The sequence below is a fragment of the Gallus gallus genome, chromosome 5 (genome assembly GCF_016699485.2).
Source record: "Gallus gallus isolate bGalGal1 chromosome 5, bGalGal1.mat.broiler.GRCg7b, whole genome shotgun sequence".
NCBI classification, from domain to species: domain Eukaryota; kingdom Metazoa; phylum Chordata; class Aves; order Galliformes; family Phasianidae; genus Gallus; species Gallus gallus.
This window is the reverse complement of record NC_052536.1, coordinates 37,866,235-37,888,787: the sequence shown is the minus strand read 5'-3', so window position 1 is coordinate 37,888,787 and position 22,553 is coordinate 37,866,235. Positions and strand designations below refer to the sequence as shown.

The following is a 22,553-nucleotide window of genomic DNA, read 5'->3' as shown; positions in this document are numbered from 1 at the left end:
AACGATTTCAGACCTCTCCACAGTCAGAGGGGCTATAATATCATTTTTTTCCCCCCCACACAGTACTACAGGCCATGAAGAATATATATCTATTTTCAAAATACATTTTCCAGCAGACTTGTCTATATCAGTCAGATTGAGTTCTGAATGTACACAGGAAAACTTGTATTTTCTCTCATTAAAGTAACTGCTTGCACTGAACTGCCTTAGCAAGCCAAAAGGCTATGGTGAAGACAGTCTAACTCCCTTCCTTCCTCTTCTCAGACAGTATCATCCTGGAGGGTTCCCAAAGAAAGGTAGAAAACGTCTAAGTTTGTTTCTAAGAGCAGAAACTTGAGAGCCAGACAATTGTTCAACCACAGCAATCCAAGGCCATCTGAGAAGCAGCTCTAGTTTCATTCTCCTTCCAAAGGACTTCTAGCGTTACAGGAAAGTAGACCACAACGATCATCAGCATTAGGTTGGAATTTACTGAGATCAGAGCAACCACTGCTGTCCTTTGAGGATCTACTTAATGGTCAAAACATTTATTGCATGTCCTTCTCTACACACCAGATGCTGACTCTACAATCATTTGCTTGTTGGGAGCGAGAAAAGAGAAATCAAAGTTCTCTGTCCCCCCAGCATAAGCAGGAGCAGGCACTGAAGTCAGTAAAGGTATTTTAGAGGCACAGTCCCATCATCTTCAGGGCTGGGAGATCACCTACCAAATAGAATAAAATCTGCTCCTACCTTGCTCTGGTAATAAAGTTCTGAAAACCTTCAGGATTCACTCCTTCCTCTTCCTCTTCCTGCTTCTTTTTTGATCGCTTCTGAATCATCTGCTCTGTTTCCTGTGAATAAGCAGCATTAGTCTCTCTATGAAGTTCTTCTGTTCTGCGGCATAGCTGCCACGCAGAGAAGACAAAATGTAATTCCTTGAGATCTAAGAAAAAAATATCAACTCCAAAGTTAGATACAGCTATAATTTGGCTCTATGTGAGCACAGAGAGCCCCAGAGACAGCATGCTCAAATGCACACTGATCTCACTCATCTACTTGACATAACTTTTTAGAATTGACTTGCTGAAATGATGTGAAAGCTTAAAAAACAAATGCTCCTGTTTCAAATATATCCTTTGCATGAGAGAGTATGGAGGGGAAAACACATCATTCTTTGCAGATATTAGGTCTCCTTTCTACTTCTTCTGTCAGAGTTTTTCATAACAACTTTTATTTGAGCATCTACCCCACAAAGGAGATACTGAGAAAAGGCTGAATGACAGAAATGTAGAATTATATTGCAGAAACTCAATCAAGAACCTTGCACAGAGCATTCGTATTTTGTATTGTAAACTAAGAGCTCTCCTAGAGTTAAATTATGCCATTCTGCAGTAAATTGCTGAGGTCTTAACTACATACAAATAATAACCTCCTACAGCAAAAGCAAAGAAAGTAGAACAGTACAGCCTGTGGCAAACACATACACTGGAATAAGCTGTAATAAAAGATGATAAACCTTTGTGAGAATGGGAGAAAGCTATCAGCTATAAACGATCTTTACATTTTACACTACTAGTTACTGAAATTAGAACTTGTACTGATACTTCTGTTAATTCAAAACAAATAAACGAAACCCTACAGACCTGCCTGAAATTCCAATACCAACATATAAACTTTAAAAGACTTTACCTCCATTTCCTACTGCTACTCCAAGGTCTCCTACGACAAAATGGTCAGATACATCTTGTGAAAGATAATTCAAGACAGAGGGAGAAAAGGCTTCTCTGGGGTATGCCTCTCCACTACGTAAGTAGAAGTCTCAACAACATGCAATCTGTTATTTAGTTTGCTGGAGGCACTGTTTTTTCCTTCTGTGCCATTACAGAAGATGCATAATAACTGGTAGCAGTCCACTGCTAAATCTGAAGTTACAAGTGAGTGAAAGAAGTCTGTATGTTGGAAGTAGACATCAAAAGCCTTGTAGACTGGCAGTCTCACAAAAGCTTAAATGTTCATGCTGTAAAACCTCTAGTGATCTGTTCACACTTGTTTTAAACTAGGAAAATATGTTTATATATTGATTTATTTTCAGTTACACAGCTTTATTTTGCGAATTTAGTTGAGTTAGAGGAAAATCCTAATGTTTGAATACAATTTGAGTGGAAATTATATCCAAAGCAGTTGTGTTTTTCAGCCACCGCAGAACCACCCGAGTGTATTGTGGTTCTCTTTGAACAGTAATTCACTGAGCATTAGGCATGCAAGACACTCCCTGGAACAGATCTGTTTAACACCAGCCTTGCTTTGACAGATCAAGTTACCAGATGTCAATTCTGACAAGGTACTGTAAGTGAACATTCTCTAACAAGGAGCTTGGAGGCCTGTGTGCTCAGCCATCTCTGAAAGCAAAATTCCAACTAGCCCTGTTCCAACACTGAAGAAGTGCTAGGGGACAAGGGAAACGGGATGGAAGCTGTATTTACAAAACAAAATTATCATGACATCACTACGCTAAGAAGAGCGCATTCTAAATCTAAAGAGGAGAAAATTACTTAAATTTGGACTTCTCCTTGTCACTGAGCATGTAGAGTTCTATACTACAGATGGTTAGCATTCTCTCAGTATACTATATGAATGTTAAAATACATTTCACATACTGTATTGTATAAAAATTCTTTATCTCTATAGAAGCATAATAAAAACAGGGAGAAATGGGAAGAAGCCTTACAAAGCACTAAAATCAAAGACAGACCAAAGAAAAAGTGAACTACCAGTAAAATTCTTTCACTTTTTTAATGCACATGGTTACTGGACTGCACATATTACATAGTAATGCTGCTGTCTATCTGACAATTTGGATAGACAAACTACCATTACTTGATGTGTGACTGCAAACGAGACTGTGAGTTACAGAGCAGAGCCCTTCAGATAACCTGTCCCGACTGTGACAGTAGCCAACAAAGACATTACAGGAAAACAACAGAAATCAAATCAACTGTGCTAATTTTTTGCACAAGTCAGATGTAAAATATGTATACATTTAAACAATAGGCATTTCCAAGGGTTCCTCGTTTTCAGAAGTCATTAATAAATTGGTAGGCATATATCAGTGGGTTTCTCATACCCATCTACTGACCTATAATAACCACAGCAGATGGTGCTGTTAGAACTGAAGGAGTAAAGATGCACTGGATATCCTGCTCTGGTTTTCTGCTAGAATATAATAACAAGATCCACTGTGATGGCATAAAAGCAACAAAGCCTGAAGGTACTGAAGTAAACTAAGTACCTTAGCCCTCTGCTGAGTAGAATAAGCTACCGGAAGAAGAATCAATTCATCACCTTGTTATAACAGATTATGAACTCGCCCAACTGGTGAGCCAGGATACGACGACGATCATTTAGTCCTAAGTGACGGCTGGGAAGCAGCATCCTCAACGACTGCTGAAGATTGCTGGCAGCTCGCTTCAGAAAGTGTACCACGAGCTCCTGCAAGCAAGAAAGATGGAGTTAGCAATGGATCAGGTGAAAGATGTGGGCATAAGGGAACAGAGGTACTAGAGTAGTTCCTGGCTGACAAAAACTAAAGGTACACTCTGTCAGTTGTCAGTGCGTTTTCTCAGGATGAGGTCATTTTGTAACATGCATTCTTAATACAGCCCTACAAATCCTAGACTGTGGAGAAGAAGGATGTTGTGCCTCGTCTGAGGAGGGACAGAACTGAGAACACTTGATGAGTGTTTGAAAAAGAAAAAAAAAGCACAAAACAGCAACATCAAACAACTTATGAAGTCCAATACCTTTGGAGAACATTTCTAAAACACAAACTGTAGCATGTTAAAGAAGGCTGGTGATAAAGAGCATATGTTAGCATAAAACCCTCTCAGTGCTATCACAGTGAAGAGAATCTTGGTCAGGTGTCTCCACTACAGTGATGTAATCCTATTTCTTCACTTTTCGTATGTGTACATTATCATCACAGCTTCTCCATAGCATGGCTACATCTACAGCCACATAATTCCAGTTCCCCACCCAAGCAGGATCGATGTCTGTATCCACCCCCCAATGGAAGAAACATATGGAAAGACAGATCCTAAGACAAGGTGCATCCTGTGAGTGTTTTGAACCCTTTCTGTGTCGCCTCTGGATTTGCTTTGGGTTAGGAGCACTGCTAACGCATAAATGAGCAGCCTCACTTATAAGCTATTAGATCCCACAGTTCATCTCTCACTGTCACTACTCCAGGCTGGTTTGATCTGTTATTTTAAATACTGTTTTTTACAGTATAGCAGACAAAGTGACTCTTAAAAACCCAGTTTTAATTTCTCCTTGGAAAGAGCAGGAGTAACATTTTCCAGTGAGTTAACCCATTACTCCTGACACGCAGTTTAGTTTTATCTCCAAACTGTACTGGTTCTTTCCCTGAAATATGCATTCAGCAAGGACATATTTGTTTGCAGAAAGCTAAAGAACCTGCCATACAATGCTCTTTTAGGGAGGAATTATAAGGGAATCTGAGCTTGTTGCAATATTTAAAACACATACACATCAAACACAAGACATACTGCTTTAACATACTGCCTAGAGAAACATATCACGTAGTTTTTTGTTTTTCTTTTAAAACCAACTAAAAACATCCCCCAAAACACCTGTGCTAAATAGTAACTTTCTTTTCTCAGTCTCTATTACTTTTTCTTTGCTATTCTGAATACATGAAACACTCCTAAGTACAGATGGCTGCAAAAAGTAAAATAGCACGGAAGTGAGAAAGCTTAACAGGGTAACTGCTCCATTTGAGTGGATGTTTTGTTGTTGTTGTTGTTGTTGTTTGTTCTTTTTGTAATGCAATAGTAGCATGAATTAGATACTGCTAAGTAATTTTAAATGAGTTCTAAAGCAGTTAGGGTCAGAGCTGAGAGATCCAGTGAAGAATCAGGGAAAGATCTTGGCAGCTCAAATGTCAACCACACTTTAGTCATCTAGAGTCTACTCTGACATTGCTCAGGTGTCAGCCAGCATTCCTATCCTGTCTGCATGTTAAAATATAGAACTGACAACTAGACAAAGATAAGTATAATCTTAGAATCATAGAATCCTAAGAGTTGGAAGAGACCTCTGAAGGCCATCTAGTCCAACCCTCCTGCAATGAACAGGGACATGCACAGACAGGTCAGGTTGTCCAGGACCTGATCCAGCCTCACCTTGAAAATCTCCAGGGACGGGACACCTGCCACAACAGTAGGTAACCTGTTCCAGCACCTCACCACCCTCACTGCAAAATATTTTTTCCTTATATCTAACCTAAATCTACTCTCCCTTGTTCTATCACCACAGACCCTGCTAAAGAGTCTGTCCCCTTCTTCCCTGTTGTTCTCCCTTAGACACTGACAGGTTGCTCCCAGGTCACCTCAGAGCCTTCTCTTCTTCATGCTGAACAGCCCCAGCTCTCTCAGCCTGTCCTCACAGGAGAGGTGTTCCATTCCATGGATCATTTTTATGGCCCTTCTGTGAATGCACTCCAACATGTTTATGTCTCTTGTGTACTGAGGATTCCACATCTGGATGCAGTACTCCAGGTGAGGCCTCACCAGCCCAGAGCAGAGGGGCAGGCTTGGCCCCCTTGACCTGCTGGTCACAAGGTACTTTTGGACCTCAGATCTTCCAAGGATTGGAACTGATCTCAAAACTCAGGACAGATTTTAGCTGGGCTTCTCTAAGCTAACACAAAGCTTCTTACCATTTGCTCATCCTCTTTTGCAGCCCAGGCAGCATTCTGGAACTGGTCACCAACATCCTTCATCAATCGCAGCTGAACATGCTGTAGATAGGCAGAGAAAGCCCTACGAGCCTGCACTTTGCTGTGGACCAAGAGAATCACAGTCAGCTACTCAGAGTAGTAATGGAAAGAATTACAGGGGAGTATATTCAGCAAGGACCTTGCAGGTGCAAAAACGTTGACACTTAAGGGAAAGAGAATCACTTCAACCCACCAGTATTCCCAAGGAGACCTTCAGTTCACAAAGATAGGGCACACGGTTCCATAGATTCAAGAGACAAGATGCCCACTAATTTCTAAGACCACTTCAAAAAATGGAGTGCTCTCCTTGTCTTCTCACAGCCATAGCAACTCTCCTCCAAAAGTCACCATCACAAACATCAGTAAAACCGTATTTTTAAACCCAGTTCAAGGCTCTCCTGGACCTCCATCTTCACAAGCATTTTGAACACAACAACAGACCATAAATTAAAGAGGTTAGCATCACTGCCAGAGTTCTAACAAAGACCATGCAATTCCCATTGGAAATGACAGAATTAAATCTATGAAAGTAAGCTTTTCCCCTGCTGGTCCAAGGACAAAGGCCAGATTTCATTGAGCAAGGCACCACTGAAGAAAGAACAAACATCAGCAAAATCTGCTGTGCAGCTGGCTGAGCATGTTGGGAAGCTGTGAGCACGAATTGAGGAGGAGACTGGGGCGAGACAAGGAGGGACACATTGATTATTATTCTTTCACAATAGCGGTTACTTTAGCATATGCATCTGTTGCAAGAGAAATTGCTGAACACTTTACTTATTTCTGCTCAGCGTCATCTTGGCCTAAACCCTCTCCCCTCCAACATCCTTTTCTCTCAGTCTATTCTTCCTTATAGTTTCCTCCAGTGTCACCATAACTGTCACTTGCATTGCCAAGCACAATTTCTCCTTTCATTTCGTAAAAACACAAACAGGCTTTAGTGTCAGTGACTGATTGCTCTCCTATTACAGGCAATGTCAATCTTTTCTAAAAAATTATCACGTTTCATCTTAAAAAAGAAAAAAAAATAATAATCTCACAATGATGAGGTTTTTCAAATCACTGCTTTCCTGAAATGGTATTCCATCTCACTGTTTCAATAATTAGGAACTTTCTATTACTGTGCAGCCTAGCTTCATTCATGGACAATTTTGATTTGCTTTCTCTTTCTCTAGCATTATCCTATGGGCTGGTTTCTTTTGGATGAACAGGCCTAGTTTCTTTTGGATGAAAATGTTATTACTTCAACTCCCTGGCCTGTTGACCCCACAGCAAAGCTTTCATCAATGACAGATCAGATGGGGCCAAGCCCAGCACAATCCTGGAACATGAGGTCACCACAAGCCTTACACACTTCTGCAGGGGGAAATCCCAACATCATTGGGTGCTGAGCAAGATTCTGCCAGGAACAGCAGACAGAGCTTACATTCTCGGCAGAACTCAGTTCTATATATAGGCAGATGACATTACTGCTATATAATCAAAAACATTTCAGAATCTTCTGTCGTAACAGCAAACGTTCTTGCTAGAAGAAAACCTCAAAACAATTCCAAAATCCATTTGATAATTCATAAATCCTCCCAGAAATTAATCTAAGAAGGCAGATACAAGCAACATTTTTTCTCCTCTACCTTTGGACACTTGACACAAAACAGTATTTCTTATATCTTTGTAGGAGGGCTTTTCATCTTCTAGATGTACGAGCACCCCTTGTTCTTCTTAGCCATCTGCAAATAGTCACTTTTATCAACTGAATTTAAGGGAAAGATCAACTCCTCTAAACATCTAGTAGGACCCAGACTGTTATTTTTCTACACAATTTCCTCCAGTACCACCACTCTTTTTCAAGCAGCTGAGTCATCCATCTGAACAATCTGCTCCACAGTCATGCTCAGCAGCAGGCAATAAGACATGTCAGTAACTTTCTGCTCTCAAATGACCTTTTGTCTTGCTCTCAGGAGGTGCAGACTCTGAGAATCAGAGACTGCTGTTAGAGATAAAAATTTCAACATCCAAAATATAAGCACAACAAAGAGAAAACTATATTTTTATGGAGAGGTAGCACTGAGGTGTACTTTCCCAACCTTTCTTGAATAGCTTAACATATAAAAACTGCAATTTCTTTGGAAATGCAGAGAATGAAAGGACACGTTTTAGAATTCAATAGCAAGCATACTGTATTAAGACAAAAGCACTTTAGAAGCCCAAGTTGACTAAAAGAATAACTTACATGATCAGACTAAAGAACAGCAGTGAAAACTACAGTTCGTACTTTACACTAATCAAAAAGGTCAGATATTTAGGTAAACTCTCAATCTTTGCAACCATCTCCCTTCTGTGTCAACTATTTACTAAGACAGCTCACAGACAAAAATCCAGGCCCTTTAACCACAGTCTCCTCTAATCTCCTCGCTCTCATTCACAGTGAGGCATGTAAGTCTATATTCTCAATATTTTGATATTAGCTGACAGTCAAAGCAATACACAGAAATCTCTCACCTTAGATTTCCATCTTTTTTAAGAATCTGCAGCAAGTTGAACTGAGACTTTGAGTCTGACTTTTCAAGAAATGGCTCTCCTCCGTTTCTTGTTTTCTTGTCAAGTTTTTCTGTCAACCTCTCCTTACTAGCTGTTTTCACCAGCTCAGAGAGCTTTGGCTTGCTTTTCAACTGGCTGTTCGAAAGAGAGCCAAGAGTTCCATCTTGTTCTTCATCTTCATCTGCCGCCTCCTCTTCCTCTTCACCTTCTGTGTCTGTGAGGGACAGCTTTGTTGGTTGTGATGTCCCTGTAGAGAAGAAATAATCTATTCTGTGATCAAGCCGTGGGGACTGTCCTACTATAAATATGCTCAGGTTTATTCCTTAATTCTTCCGCCAGAAGGAGAAAACACCATTTGGGAACAGCACGATAACTATTGCTGCCTTTTATTATTGCTTCTGGCTTTCCATTTACATATCTAACAGCTAAAAATCTTAACTCCACAAAATGAGAAATAAAAGAAAGGTAGTTTCCTATGTTTCATCCTGACTCTTTGGCAGGGCTTGAATTCACATATATGTTCACTTTCTGGATTTTTGCGTATCATGAAAACCAAAGCTAAAAAATCTGAACTTTCACATGTGCCAGTAAAGATCACATATTTTAATAGAGCTCCATACGTCACCACGTAACATATAGCCTCTCCAATGGCAGTCAGTATCAGGTAGCTATTAGAAAGAGTTAGATAAAGGCTTAAGGAACAGCCACTTAGGAAGATCATCCCCCTCTGCATCCTTTTAAGTCTTTCTCACACTGATTTGAATAAAAAGCATTTCTCTCTTTCCAAATGTTTACAGGCAATTCAAGTGTAGCAAATCTAGCCTGGAAGGTCCCAGGTTTTCATCTTTCTCTGAACAGCTGGAGGACTGTGGAGACACATAGTGTAAAGTGCAACCACAAGCTCATGTTCAAGAAAATATTGATTACGTTTAAGTCAGACATGTAGAGATATGAATAGTGGGAATGGAATTCTTAGAATTATAAAATGATTGGAGTTGAAAGGGACCTTTAAAGGTCATCTAATTCCAAAATTCCAACATGGCAGGGATAACTGCAACTAAATCAGGTTGCTCAAAGTCCCATCCAGCCTGACCTCCAACACTTCCAGGGAAGGGGCAACCACAACCTCTGAGCAACCTGTTCCAATTTCTAACCACCCTCATGGTAAAGAATTTCATCATTATATTTAATCTAAACCTACGTGCTCTTAGTTTAAAACCATTATCCCTTGTCCTGTCACAACACACTGTGGTTAAGGGTCTCTCTTCATCTTTATCTCAGGTCCCCTTAGTAATTGAGGGGCCCTTTAAGGTCTCCTTGGAGCCTTCTTTCCTGTAGGCTGAACAACTGCAACTCTCTCAGCCTCTCTTCACAGGAGATGCTTTCCACTGCTCTCATCAATTTCACGACCCTGACCATTTTCTTGACACTAAGAAGGCAGAATGCCCAGAAGAATAATAAAATGAAAATTATTAACTTGTGAAATAAAAACGTCAACCCCTGAATCCCCTTAGGGACTACAATAGCTAGAACAACCAACCCCATTCACACAGATTTCAAATAAGAAAAACTCGCGTTTTTTAGGACTTGATATTCATCTAACATTCTAGCTGTGCATACCTGATGACCTTGTTTGTGCTGCTCTAGCTTTGGTACGACATCGCCGGCGCTTCCGTAACTCCAGTGAAACAAGCTTTCTCTCATAAAAGAGAGAATGAGAGTCTACAGCTTCCAGATTCGTATCCAGCCTCCCATTAAGATCTTCTCTGAAAAGTATGATAGGGAGACATACTTAAACACTCTTTATACTTCTCTCTCTGATGGTACAAAGAAACTTGGCAGATTAAATTTCTTCAAGAAATGGTTTTCTTGACACAGGGCAAAAACAATTACTATCAGTCTAGATTTGCTCCATTTAAAGCTTACAAAAGTTCAGAGCAAATCTTTCAAGTACTTCACAGAACATTAGCTCTCAAAAGCCCCAGACTCATCTACCTATTGTCATGCTTTCACAGGTCAGCAGCACATCTCCAATATACAGCAGCTCAAGGCACAATTAGTAAGAAAAATTGAATTGAACAGTACGAGTACAAAACAATGGAGGGGAGTTTGAAGAGAGCACATGGACCTGAACCCTGTGTGCAAAACCTTCTATGCTTCTTCTTCATTGTTATGCCACAGACAAGAGGAGAAGGATCTCAGCCAGATTCCTTTAGAGAAACAAACATGCTAACTTTCAACCAGTGCAGAATGATCCAGAAAAATGCTCTTTTTAATGTAACTGTGAATATCCACAGAAAATTTCTGTTGTTCCGTTCATCTTTTGGAACTAGCAAAGTAAATATATGGGTATATGAAGTTCTGAAACCTCACATATTATGTAATCTTTTAAGAGAGCTCACGTCCTGTACTCAACATTACAGCAGAAGTGCCATAGTAACAAGCCTAAGTGGAGTGATCTTAAGGTCCAGTGCAACAAAAACGTTAGCTCTTCTGATGTTGGGACACAGTTTCCTCACTGCATTTACTAACTGAAATTGGTTGTGAAAGGTGGGAGCAACATAATTCCTTCAGATTTTGATTGGTTTGGGGTAGAGTAGGTGTTGACCCAGGACTAGCAAAGCTATGGAAATCTAAATTCAGAATAAACTCTAAATATTTAAGAAGCATTTACCGAGATCTTCCAGTGATGAGGTCTCCTTTCATCTTGTCCCTAAGAAGGGAACAAGGGCAAAAATCACCTTTCAATCTTGATCATCAACTCTATTAAAAAGCTTCCAAAATCTTTCATGTATAAAATGAAAAGACCAAATTCATATAATTTCTTCTTAATCCTACCTTAAAGGATAAAAGGTTCTAAAACAGGAATTGTGAGCAGATGTTCTAAAAATGATGCTTACATCTTTTTAACTCAAATGGGAGATGTCATCGCTTACCACTAGTCTCTAGAAATTACACAGTAAAATATCTTACACTGCAGCCTTACCTTTTTTCTGTAGTAACTTTACTGCACAACTCGGATAAGAAAAACTGTGGAAGAAGATGGATGCTAAACACACAATGAAAGTGCATAGAGCTCTCAACTGAAGTTCAATCAGCAGCATGAATCAAAGTATAAGCCAAGGAAAGAGGCATCAAATCATGCTTGTATATGTCAAGAGAGAGGGATACTAAACCTCTGGAGTAAATTTTCAGTATTCATATGAGGGAAAGTTCTGATAGGAGTTTAAGTTTGAAACAAAGGGTAAACAGGGACCACCTATAATCTCTTCATGAAGAAACACACATGCTTGGAGGTTTTACATGTCTAGACCCATCTCTTTCCTACTTACATGCCTTTTATGTATGGTCCTTTTTACCCTTGGATTTAAAACTGAGACATGTAAGAATAAGAGAAATTTCCACAACAACCAGCACGCTAGAAAAGAGTTGTACAACTATTACTACCCTTCATAAATCACAGACTGATGTTTATAACATTGGATAAGTGAACAATCAATACTTTTCATGTTGTTTGTGTTCTCTGTCACCCTCCCAAACCCAAAATCATTCTACCTGTCCTGAAACAGACGTGTAGCCAGCATGTAGTTCATTGATGTCTTGTACTCTAAAAAGGATCTAGAAAAACAAAATACAGGATGTATCAAGGTAGAGCTCACCATATTGAAAGACGTTATATAGAAAAAAGTAATCTATAAAAAACATTCCAGAACAAGTTGATTGAGGCAACATGCTGTACCACAACAGAAAAGAGGAAATGAGAAGAGCTATCAACCCTTAGCTGAAGTTCCTGATGAGGCAAGAGAGATGAAGAAGCACTGCACACTGGAAAGAAAAAAGAAGCGTAATATAGTATCTCACACTCCTATAGTTTATGGCCCAATGGGAAAGTACATAGGTACACAGTATATGCAGCTGTGGGATGTAAAAGCAGATAGCAGCAATAAGTTAATTAAAGAGAAGACATTTTTATTCAGACAGAAAAGCCATATCAGTGTCTATGAAACAATATTTAATAGCCTTCTGTAAGGTGCAATTAGAGAAAGTAGCAATAATAAACAGCCATTCTACCAAAACCCTCAGTACACTCCTGACAGCTGACCACATTAAACTACGTGTACATAACATGGAATACTCCTCAACAGAAAGCATCAGTGTAACACTGAGCCATCCTAATGGATTTTGATACTTACCCATAAAGGTCCCATGTTAATGGGGTAGGGAATATGCGGATGAAACCTCCTCTCCGTTCATTCTCATCTCTCACTCGACGAAGAACTTTTATCTTGGAATAAAAAAAGAATACAGTCAGCAAAGCAGAAGCAATGGATAAAGAATCCTAGAAAAATCCCTCAACTTCAGAGCATAAAATCATATCATTGCAGACCTTGGGGTGAGCTGGGTATGTATGACATACATCCTTAGGCAATTTTATCTTGTGTTTAAATTCCAAAGGAGTCTACCACGGCCTGGATTCATACCATGTATGTTTGGCACAGTTGAGGGCAAGGGGCAATCCCAACAGTAAAACTCAGCAGTTCGGTTTCAAAAAAAATTGTACTTCTGTCATGCTTTTCACACGTGTCTCCTTGCTCTTTGCTGAGCAAGTTATCCCATACATGGTTTCAAAGCCAAGGTAAACAAAAGATATTTAATAGCCTACTTACCTCTTCCATGGAGAGACCCAGCACAGAGCTTCCTTGCCTTCCTGTTGCTTTTTCCCTCCCGGAGGACATCAAGTTTTTCATTTCAACATCACTGGCAGAAAGAGGACGGGTACGCTGCAGAGACAGTGCAAATACAAATCTTTCCCTTCCTCTCACAGATTTCTTAAGCTACATTCAAACTCTAGGACTCAATTTCCAACAGAATCTTCAGTCTAGAGAGCTACAGCCAAAATTCAAACTCCTGAAGTCCACTCTTTAAAGAATCCACACCCTAGTGGGCACTAAGTGTGAGTATTCATATTCCTAGTTTTCAGCAGAGCACAATGTCAGTATTTACATCCCTAGTCCATTCTGGGAAAGCATAAGACAACACCCAAAAGCACCGAAGTCAGGATTCACTTTCTCAGCCCCTGAGCTGAGAGAGATCCATACACAAAGGATAATAAAGCCAGCGTTCACATTCATAGTCCCCCCAAAAACACTGGGGTTCACACATCAGTGGTATTAGGAACATGATTCTCTGTCCCTGTCCTGTATTCCTAGCATGGCAACACTACTGCAATTCACTGAAGAGACAAAGTTGCAGGAAAACCTGGCTCATTCTTATGCATATGTAAATACAAAATGCAAATTTACATATGTATGCAAATTGAAAGAAAAACAATGAGAAGAGTTGCAGAAAATAAATAATTTCCAAGATAAATCAATCCGATGAGCAGTTGTGGTGAATTACAACAAAAAACAGGAATTCAAAATATCCCCAGATTAGTAGGATTATATTCAGGGTGCTCTGAAAGTAAGGCTTCTTACTTCCATGGAAACCACAACAGATACAAAGAATACAAGAACTCCATTTGGTAGAGCAGATTCTTAGCTACAACGCTATTTTTCAACATAGCTACAGCCATTAGATACACTTATTTTTTTTCCCAGCAACGAACAAGAGCCTGCTTGCCATTCTTGCAAACATCTGTGCCAGCAAAGGTTACCCACTATCACTGTTGCCACTGCTGCAATGCACCACCCACCTCCCCCTGTGCTCACATCCACTGTTTGGTCTCTATAAACCTACAACGAGCATTGATAAATGTCAATGGGCACCATTTTTTTCCTTGTGGAAGAACTGAGTTGCACATCTTTACTTCATCCGCACTTCTGTGTCAGACACCATTTTGTCAGGTTGCTCCTCTGCTGCCACCTATCACACAGTCAGGTTCAACCTCTACTGACAATACCACCACCATCTGCTTCTGATGTTCTGGGCCAACATCATAAAACAGGAGGCATTACTTTCAGAGCAGCCCTCGTACAATCTTAAAATGCCAGCAAGACTGAAATCTTTGAACACATCCTCAAGTACATTTTAAGCTCATCTTAGGCCCATTTCAGATGAAAAGCTTCTGGAGATGAAAAAACAAAGCATTAAAAGTTTAGCTCAGAAGGTCTCGTGCCTTTATATAAAATTCAAACTATCTCTTAGCAGTACACCAAACAAAGAACGTATAGAGAGCTTGCTTATTTTAGAAAGAAGTGAAAAACATGACAGAAACCTTAACTGGGAAAAGCCCAATGGAATAACTCATACTGCTCAGCTAGAAATCAAACTCACAGCAACACCAGGTTTCATTTCTATTTGTAAGGACCACTTGAATCAGAATTAAACACCAGATTCACTTCATTATAAATCACAAGTGGTTGCTCAGAATTCACGGATGAAACGACCACAACAGCAACAAGCACTGCACTACAGTGGGTTACACTCTGTAGTGACTGGCAGAGAAAATGTGAAAGAAAATTGACAATGCCATTTTTTCTGAAATATGTTGTTAATCCTAATGAAAACTGACTAAATAAAACAAGAGAGAATGAGACAATGTGGGTGACAGGGGCAGGTAACAAAAGCATTGGTAGAAATGCCAGTACACAAACATGTTTGACTGATGCTCTTAGACTAATGTCCTTTCCACTTAAGGCCATCTCTCTTCCTAAACTTTCTTCTAAGCCAAAAGCACAGCTCTACAACTTTGCTTCAGTAACTTCCTCTTCCTCCTCTAATGCAGGACTCTGCTGTAACACAGAAACGCCTCCAACTACACAAAATTCTTGCTTTTGACCCAGCTTATCTTCAGAAATATAGGTAAATGCAACCACTTTGATTTAATCTCCAAATTCTGCAAGCATCTCTGGTTCCCACATTATGATTCTCATTATACTAATCACTGACAGCAGTTGGCACAAAGATCTTTCCTATTCTCTGCAAAACCTCATTATTCAGTCAGACTTTTTTCTCCCAGTCTTATCTTTTCTCATAGCCTCAGCTAAACTTACATTGAATGACCTAAAATGGCAGCCCATGGAACAAATTTGGATCTCAAGACAATTCCATCTGTGCTACCTTCCTTCCTGCTGGGAAATCACAGAAAATTAGAATGAATCATCACTATTGTGCTAGTCCATGAAGCCCAGCAGCAAAATAATGCCTACCAAGTCCCCACACAGCCAGGTGCTTAGAATTATAAAGTAACACTGATTTGTCCATATGGATTGCATGGAGGGTGCCAAGAGTATCGTACAAGGTAATGTCCGAAATGGCATTCTTTACATTGGTGAAGGAAGCTGAATCAAGTCCAGTACTTACCATTCTGGTGTTTGTTGGTTGGGACTGTGCAGACGCAGGACGCTGCAATAGACACACAGAGGGGAAAAATAAAACCTTGTATTCTTCAAAACACTATAATCCCTGCCTGAGTTGCAGAGGAGCAGTGAGTGCCCAAAAGCAAACAAGTATAACTGAAGTCCAGAGAAAAAGCTAACAGCTCGTCACTTTGTTTCAGATCATGCTCACATCCATCACAAAAACATCCCACCCCTGTTCCAGAATACAGCGCTAATCCTAACTCAGACATGCTCAACAGTCACTCACAATGCATCTAGACATATGCATAATTTTCAAAAGCACACAAATACACACAAACAAACTCTTTAAATGGATGAATTCAACTCTCAAGATCAAAATTCATATTTCTGTAAGATAAGAGCTACCCAGAGGAAAATATTTATTAGCTATTTATTGAGAAGAAACAGATGCTTCCAAGCAGAGCTGTTAACAGAACGGATAGAGAAAAAAATAGTAAAAATCCTGATATTCCAGAAGCTATTTCACTTAAATATCCTCACGTGATTCCAATTTTTGTGGAGACTTAACATCCCAGTACATATGCAGAAACGTGATCAGAATGTCAAAAAGTACCCAATATTACTTAAGGGTTCATTTGGCATCAGGTCTACAAGCAAGACCAGTTTGATGGCAGCAGTATGACTAAAAGAAAGCTATTTTCATAGGAACTTAGATTCTTCTTGCCTTTGGTGGCATTCAGGCTGCTTTGTTCCTCTCTTGTGCTCAAAGGTGTAAGAGAGGATTCTCAAGAGATGTATCTATCATTCGTAGTTGTGCTACTGCCAAGTTTGTTTCTCTAGTTGGTCTATGCAAAAATGCCAATGTTCATTTATTACGTACAATTAATTGAAATGGTTCAGTCCAAATCAACAAGTTACAATGGAAGCCACTCAACTGTTCATCTCTCTGGAGGAAGAAATGCTCAGAGAGACAAATCAAAGGAATTGCACAAGAAACCTGCAGTCCAGTCTGGTAAAACTCATGAAACATTAGTCACTGTAACCATTTAATGATCCAGAAGACCAGTATCAGGCTTCCTTTCCCAGGACGTGATTTTTCTGATGATTAGAGATGGCCTATGCAAACAATTACAACTCAGAAATCCTGAAAAAATAATTTAAAGTAGTCTTTGCAACCAAGAGTACGTACAGAACTATAAAAGATTCAACAACACCTGAGATAAAACACACGTCAAGAGCAGGCCACAATATTCCTGAAACACAGATCTACAGATGTAATTACTCACGGGATTTCCACCTCCGTTCTTAGAACAGAAAGCTATTCCCAGTAAACACAGGAGAGGCGGACAAACGTCCCAAAAGAAAATTTAGTCTTATCTTGTGATCACTGCTCTATCATATGAATCTTTACATATTTCAACTGTCCAGGCCTTAAGAGCCATTTGTAGTTCTCAAGCAAAATGAATCTATAAAACTTAAAACCTCCTGAAAATTCAATGCTTTCTAACAACTCAATTTTCTGAGATTACAGCAATTTGTTTCAGATAAAGGATTTCAAGACACAGTGATTTGATACAGTTACTGTAAGAGAGAAGGTCACTTCCTTCTTTTGGAATGGTTCTTTATTCATTTGACATACCTGTCTGCCATAGAGAGCACCTTTATGGTGAGCGGTATCCATAAAACTGACCTTAGAAGATTCAGACTCAGACAGGTTGAGTCAAGTGCCCAAATGTCACCTCACCAACTATTCAAACCTCTCCCTAGCGACTCAAAATTCCAAGTTTTTCAAGAAGCAAAGTGCTACAATTTCTGTAAGTTTTCCCATTATCAAAATGGGTCATGTATTGGTACTCTGTCACTGAATGAAAATAACTTTTCATTTCCTAATTGAGCTCGAGTTCAACAGCCACGCTGCACGTACCTCATAGGACAATGTACATCAGCTGCAGACAGCATCAGGATAGACTTTTCGCCTACTTGCCTTGTAAGAAATTCATATGAAAATTCGAAGGAGATGGGGGATCTCCCTGCTTCTTGTGGTTGCTCCACTCTCACAAACATTTATGGGACGCACATGGTGCCAGAAGACACCTGCTCTTCACCATTACCGTGCTCAGAAAGTGCTATCTCAGCAGAAAAGCTAATAGACAATCACGGAAAGCCACGAGGTCTCAGTCCAAGGATCCAAAGGAAAGGAAAGGAGAAATTCCACAATTATATGGGTAAGAAGTTTTAAATTTCAAATGCAAAACCTCTTTCTTTCTAGAAGGAGGTCTTAGAAGACATTCATAAAGATCTAGGATTCTGGAAGCTTGTTGCTCACAATAAAATGAAAATGGCTACACAGCCACAGCTCAGCTGCATCCCGAGGCTTTTCTGTAGTTCTACTGGAAGTCCAGATAACCCCACCTACTGAACTGGTGTGAGTTGGAAGGCACCTAAAATATTATCTAGTTCCAACACCCCTTCTAGGAGCCGGGACACCTTCCAGTAGATCACGTTGCCCAGAGCCTCATCCAGCCTGGCCTTGAAGACCTCCAGGGATGGGGCATCCACAGCTTCTCTGGGCTGCCTGTGTCACTGCCTTATCACCCTCATCATGAAGAATTTCTTCCTAATGTCTAATCTGATCCTCTTTTATGTTAAAACCATTATCCCTTGCCCTTTTGCTACACTCCCCGATAGTCTCTATCCTCAATTTCTCACCTTTGAGCCAAATTCAATGAGAATTACTTTACTGCTACCTTCCTCAGCTCTGGCACATTGAAGTCACTTACCTGCAGCTTCTGGTATGGATTTCTCCTGACAGATTCAGATGAATGATAAACAGTCCGGCTTGATCGCTGGCCTGGATCTTGACATACAAAGCCTGTGGGGATCAGGATACCAGTGAGAGCTTATAGACAGCTAAGCTCTGAAACACAAACCTAGCATTCCTGCTAATAACCTCACTCTGTACATACGTAGAATCACAGAATCACAGGATGGCCTGGGTTGGAAGGGACCTCAAGGATCATGAAGCTCCAACCCCCCTGCCATACGCAGGGCCACCAATCTTGACATTTAATACTAGACCAGGCTGCCCAGGGTCCCATCCAACCTGGCCTTCAACACCTCCAGGGACAGCCCATCCACAACCTCTCTAGGCAGCCTGCTCCAGCACCTCACCACTCTCATAGTAAAGAACTCCCCCCTGACATCCAACCTCAATCTTCCCTCCTTCAACTTAACAGCAGGACAAGGGGAAATGGTTTTATCTACTCTTTCAAAGAGTTGACTCCCCCTCCTGTTTATAGGCTCCCTTTAGGTACTGAAAGTCTGCAATGAGGTCACCCCGCAGCCTTCTCTTCTCCAGGCTGAACAAGCCCAGCTCCCTCAACCTGTCTTTGTAGGGGAGGTGCTCCAGCCCTCTGATCATCTTTGTGGCCCTCCTCTGGACCCTCTCCAACAGCTCTCTGTCTTTCTTGTACTGGGGGCTCCACCTTTAGACACAGTACTCCAGATGGGGCCTCACAAGGGCAGAGCAGAGAGGGACAATCACCTCCCTGTCCCTGCTGGCCACCCCTCTCCTGATGGAGCCCAGGATACCATTTGCTTTCTGAGCTGCAAGAGCACATTCCTGGCTCATGTCAAGTTTTTCAACCATCAGAACCCCCAGGTCTTTCTCTGCAGGGCTACTCTCAAGGACTGCTCCTTCCAGTCCGTATATATGCCTGGGATTCTTCCAGCCCAAGTGCAAAACCTTGCACTTTGCTGTGTTGGACATAAGCTTCTTGCCACTGCTTAAAGATCAAAAAGGATACCTTTTATTTATGCCTAGCACTGTATAATTCCAATCTTTGCACATCACATTGCACACTGCATTTCTGGGAAAAAAAGAAACAAAACTCACTCCAGAAAAAGCTACTTAAATCAGTAAGTTGGGCTGCTGAATATCACACACGGGCTCCCTCCCTCAAACAGCTGAGCAGTCTACTTGATGACAATGCTATAGCTTTTAGCGATAGAGGTAGGTTGCTTAAGTAACTGAACCAAGATGTGCTATGAATGCCTAAAGGTGTGGTGCACTAAAAAGTCATGCAGCGTTCACGGTCTTGGCTCCATTTCTGCAGTGCATAAACAGAACTCACACGTTCAACCTCAAAGTACACGTATACTGATTCTGAGCACTAAGCAAAAGCCAACTGCTTAAGATAAAAAGAGCAGGGTTTTAAAATATCCAAGTATAAACTCTTAATATCACCTAAACACAAACAACCAGATTATTTACATGCTAAAGCTGAGATGTCCACATGTAACTTCCCAGTGCTAAATGGAGTTGCTCTCCTTAAGTAGGATTTTCCTCCATTATAGTCATCTAATAACCTAACATGCTTTTTAACATGCAGCTCATTAACATACTTTTTATCATTTTTAGATGACAGAAAGATTCAAGAAGCTCTTCGTTACACTCACCTACAAGGGTGAACATATCTGAGAGCATGCTTGCTTTGATCTTGAGGTCCAAAGGTGCATCGCTACCCCACATGCAACAGAGAACAAGCAGAATTATTTGTCTGGTATTCAGTCAGAGAAATACATCAGTAGACAAGATCCACTGCGATAAAACTTATTTGCATTAGGTCCTTAACATAGGCGTAATCAATATGCAAGGAAATCTAGGGGGGTCACACACATTAGGTAAGCACCAAACAGCAACAGATTCATCTGTTTCTGTTTATAAACACCACATCTATTGATTTTGTTTGAACTTTATGCAGCTTTTGTCTTCTAATGCAGAAATGCCCAATCTTATCTTAGCTCTGCTTATGCTGCATTTCATGGAATAAATGTTTCTGTCAGAATTCTCAAAAAAAAACCCAGCCATCTATGCCTTTTCCATGTAAAATCATGAAATCAGACAGGTTAGCTCTAATTCATGGGAAAAAAACAAGTAGCGAAGGTGGAAGATGTGAACAGATCAGATAAGAGACAAGTGATAAATATCCATAATTTTTCCAATAGACATCAATGAATAAAATTCAGATCAGACAAATGAAGTTATATTTCTTGGGAAGCAGAAAAATCAACCACTTTTTACAGTACAGTGAGAGATGGTAACAACTTGGACAAAAAGACTGGCAATTATAAAGCAAGGCAAAGGATGCATACATGAGCTAGAGTTTTAAGCTGTAAAAATAATCCACTGTGTACATATGAGCACAGACCAACAAGCCTGGAAATTAATTACAGTGGCAACTGTAAACTAAATGGGTACTGCAAAAGCTTCATTAGACTGTAAAGAGTCAGAGCCAAGACAGCACTCATACTGTGGATTTCACCAAAAGAATGCTAGACCAAAAATGCAAACCCAAGAATACATCTGCATACACAAGTCTCATAATGGCTGAACTTTGCTTTGACTCCAAAATCTTAAAGTATCTACTTGGCCAAACAGATTGAAATCCCACACAATAGTCTGGAGAGCTTCAAGTTTTTTTTCTATGATGGGAGATTATGAAGTGTTAACAATGATGATGGACTTTAGAGGAGAAAAAATTAAAAAGAAAATGGAATCCCAACTGGGTTCTTTCAAAACTTTTTGCTGCAGTGAGTTTATTTCTGCACAGGGAAAAGCAAAGAACTGTTCCATCAGCTGTTAGTAGTTGAACAAATACATCACAGGCGTCTTGAAATCATGCTGTCCTAGGACCACAAGTTGCAAGGCTGACCATCTTCAGCAACAGTCCCAGCCTCAACCTGGAAATCACTTACCAGGCCAGTGATGGGGATAGGTTCACTTCCAACAGCCAGGGCTTGAGAGTATCATCAATAAGGACATCAAAGCCATACAGCTCTGAAAATACAGCAAGCATTGTAAATTTACATTACAGCATCTTTAAACATCCAGAAAAATTCAACACTAGTTTATATCAGGTCATTCCTATCTACATCACTTATGTGAAATCCAGCTAACTCTCTAGGGCTGAATAAGTAACATTTCAAAAGTAGGAAGTTTCACTCCCTCAGAATTCAAATTAAATGCACCCTGTAAGGAAAAGAGAGAAGCAGAAAATGAGTCTAGGAAAATGCTATATAGAAAAATGAACTCTCTGCCATCCACAAACTTCAGTTCATGCAGAATTCGTTTTTACAGAGTTGACACGAGGCACAGTAATCCACTCTGCTTTTTTCATTGGATCCCAGAAACAACAAAACTTTTCATCCCCACGTTCACTGTTCCAGTCAGCTACAGAAAATTGTATCTTCCGAGCAGCAGCATCTTTCCAGCTCTTCCTGTATGTTTCTCTGCAGTATCCTGACAAGGGTGTTCTCCTCTGCAGCTCCACCAACATGGATTACCTCCCGCAACTCTTTATCTCTTTGACAGTTTCCCACTTCATAGTAAATCACTGTACAAATATTAGCTTCTAAAATGTCTCTCTCCTTCATAACGTATTACATTTGCTAGATGTGTTCTGCCCTTTGCAGGTCATGATGAAGCCAGCTTCCCTTTCCAAGATGGATTTTACTGTTTTGTGCTATACACAAAATCTCTCTTGTTTGGATTGTGTTGCAAGAAGGACACCACACAAAGACAACTTAAATCAGAAGTTGGCATTAATGCAATTCTCTCTTCCAGCATTAAGAAATATACTTAATGACCCTGAGTGCAACTTATGCACATTTTTTCAAAACACCACAGAACAGGGTACTGGCAGAAAAGAAGGATTTCCATGGAATCAACTGGTTCCCTAGTGCCTGAAGTGGAAGCTGAAGAATTTATTTGCCATGCTGCTTCCCTTAAATTCTGCTTCTGGCCTTCTGTCGCCTGCCTGATGCTCACGCTGGCTCCAGGGAGCTGGACTGCCTGACAAGATCTTCCCAAGCAGAGACCTGTATGAGAGCTCAAGTAGCTTATGATAGGAAGATAAAGAGCTGCAGGGATGGTC

At 40.3% G+C, this 22,553-nt stretch overlaps 1 protein-coding gene across 7 annotated transcripts in view; it reads right to left on the bottom strand.

Annotated features, from left to right (window-relative positions):
• The window catches only part of TTLL5 (tubulin tyrosine ligase like 5), a 120,150-nt gene that overhangs the window by 68,626 nt on the left and 28,971 nt on the right, over window positions 1–22,553 (bottom strand). For all 7 annotated transcript variants that reach the window (XM_015287390.4, XM_040701000.2, XM_040700999.2 and 4 more), the window contains exons 13-25: window positions 21,376–21,457; window positions 20,077–20,138; window positions 18,399–18,490; window positions 15,620–15,661; window positions 12,982–13,095; window positions 12,508–12,599; window positions 11,870–11,932; window positions 10,989–11,027; window positions 9,935–10,080; window positions 8,276–8,561; window positions 5,720–5,840; window positions 3,325–3,471; window positions 733–833 (exon numbers count right to left, since the gene is read on the bottom strand). In XM_015287390.4, the coding sequence (XP_015142876.2) occupies window positions 733–833; window positions 3,325–3,471; window positions 5,720–5,840; window positions 8,276–8,561; window positions 9,935–10,080; window positions 10,989–11,027; window positions 11,870–11,932; window positions 12,508–12,599; window positions 12,982–13,095; window positions 15,620–15,661; window positions 18,399–18,490; window positions 20,077–20,138; window positions 21,376–21,457 (1,387 nt within the window). The remainder of the gene's footprint in view (window positions 1–732; window positions 834–3,324; window positions 3,472–5,719; window positions 5,841–8,275; window positions 8,562–9,934; window positions 10,081–10,988; window positions 11,028–11,869; window positions 11,933–12,507; window positions 12,600–12,981; window positions 13,096–15,619; window positions 15,662–18,398; window positions 18,491–20,076; window positions 20,139–21,375; window positions 21,458–22,553) is intronic.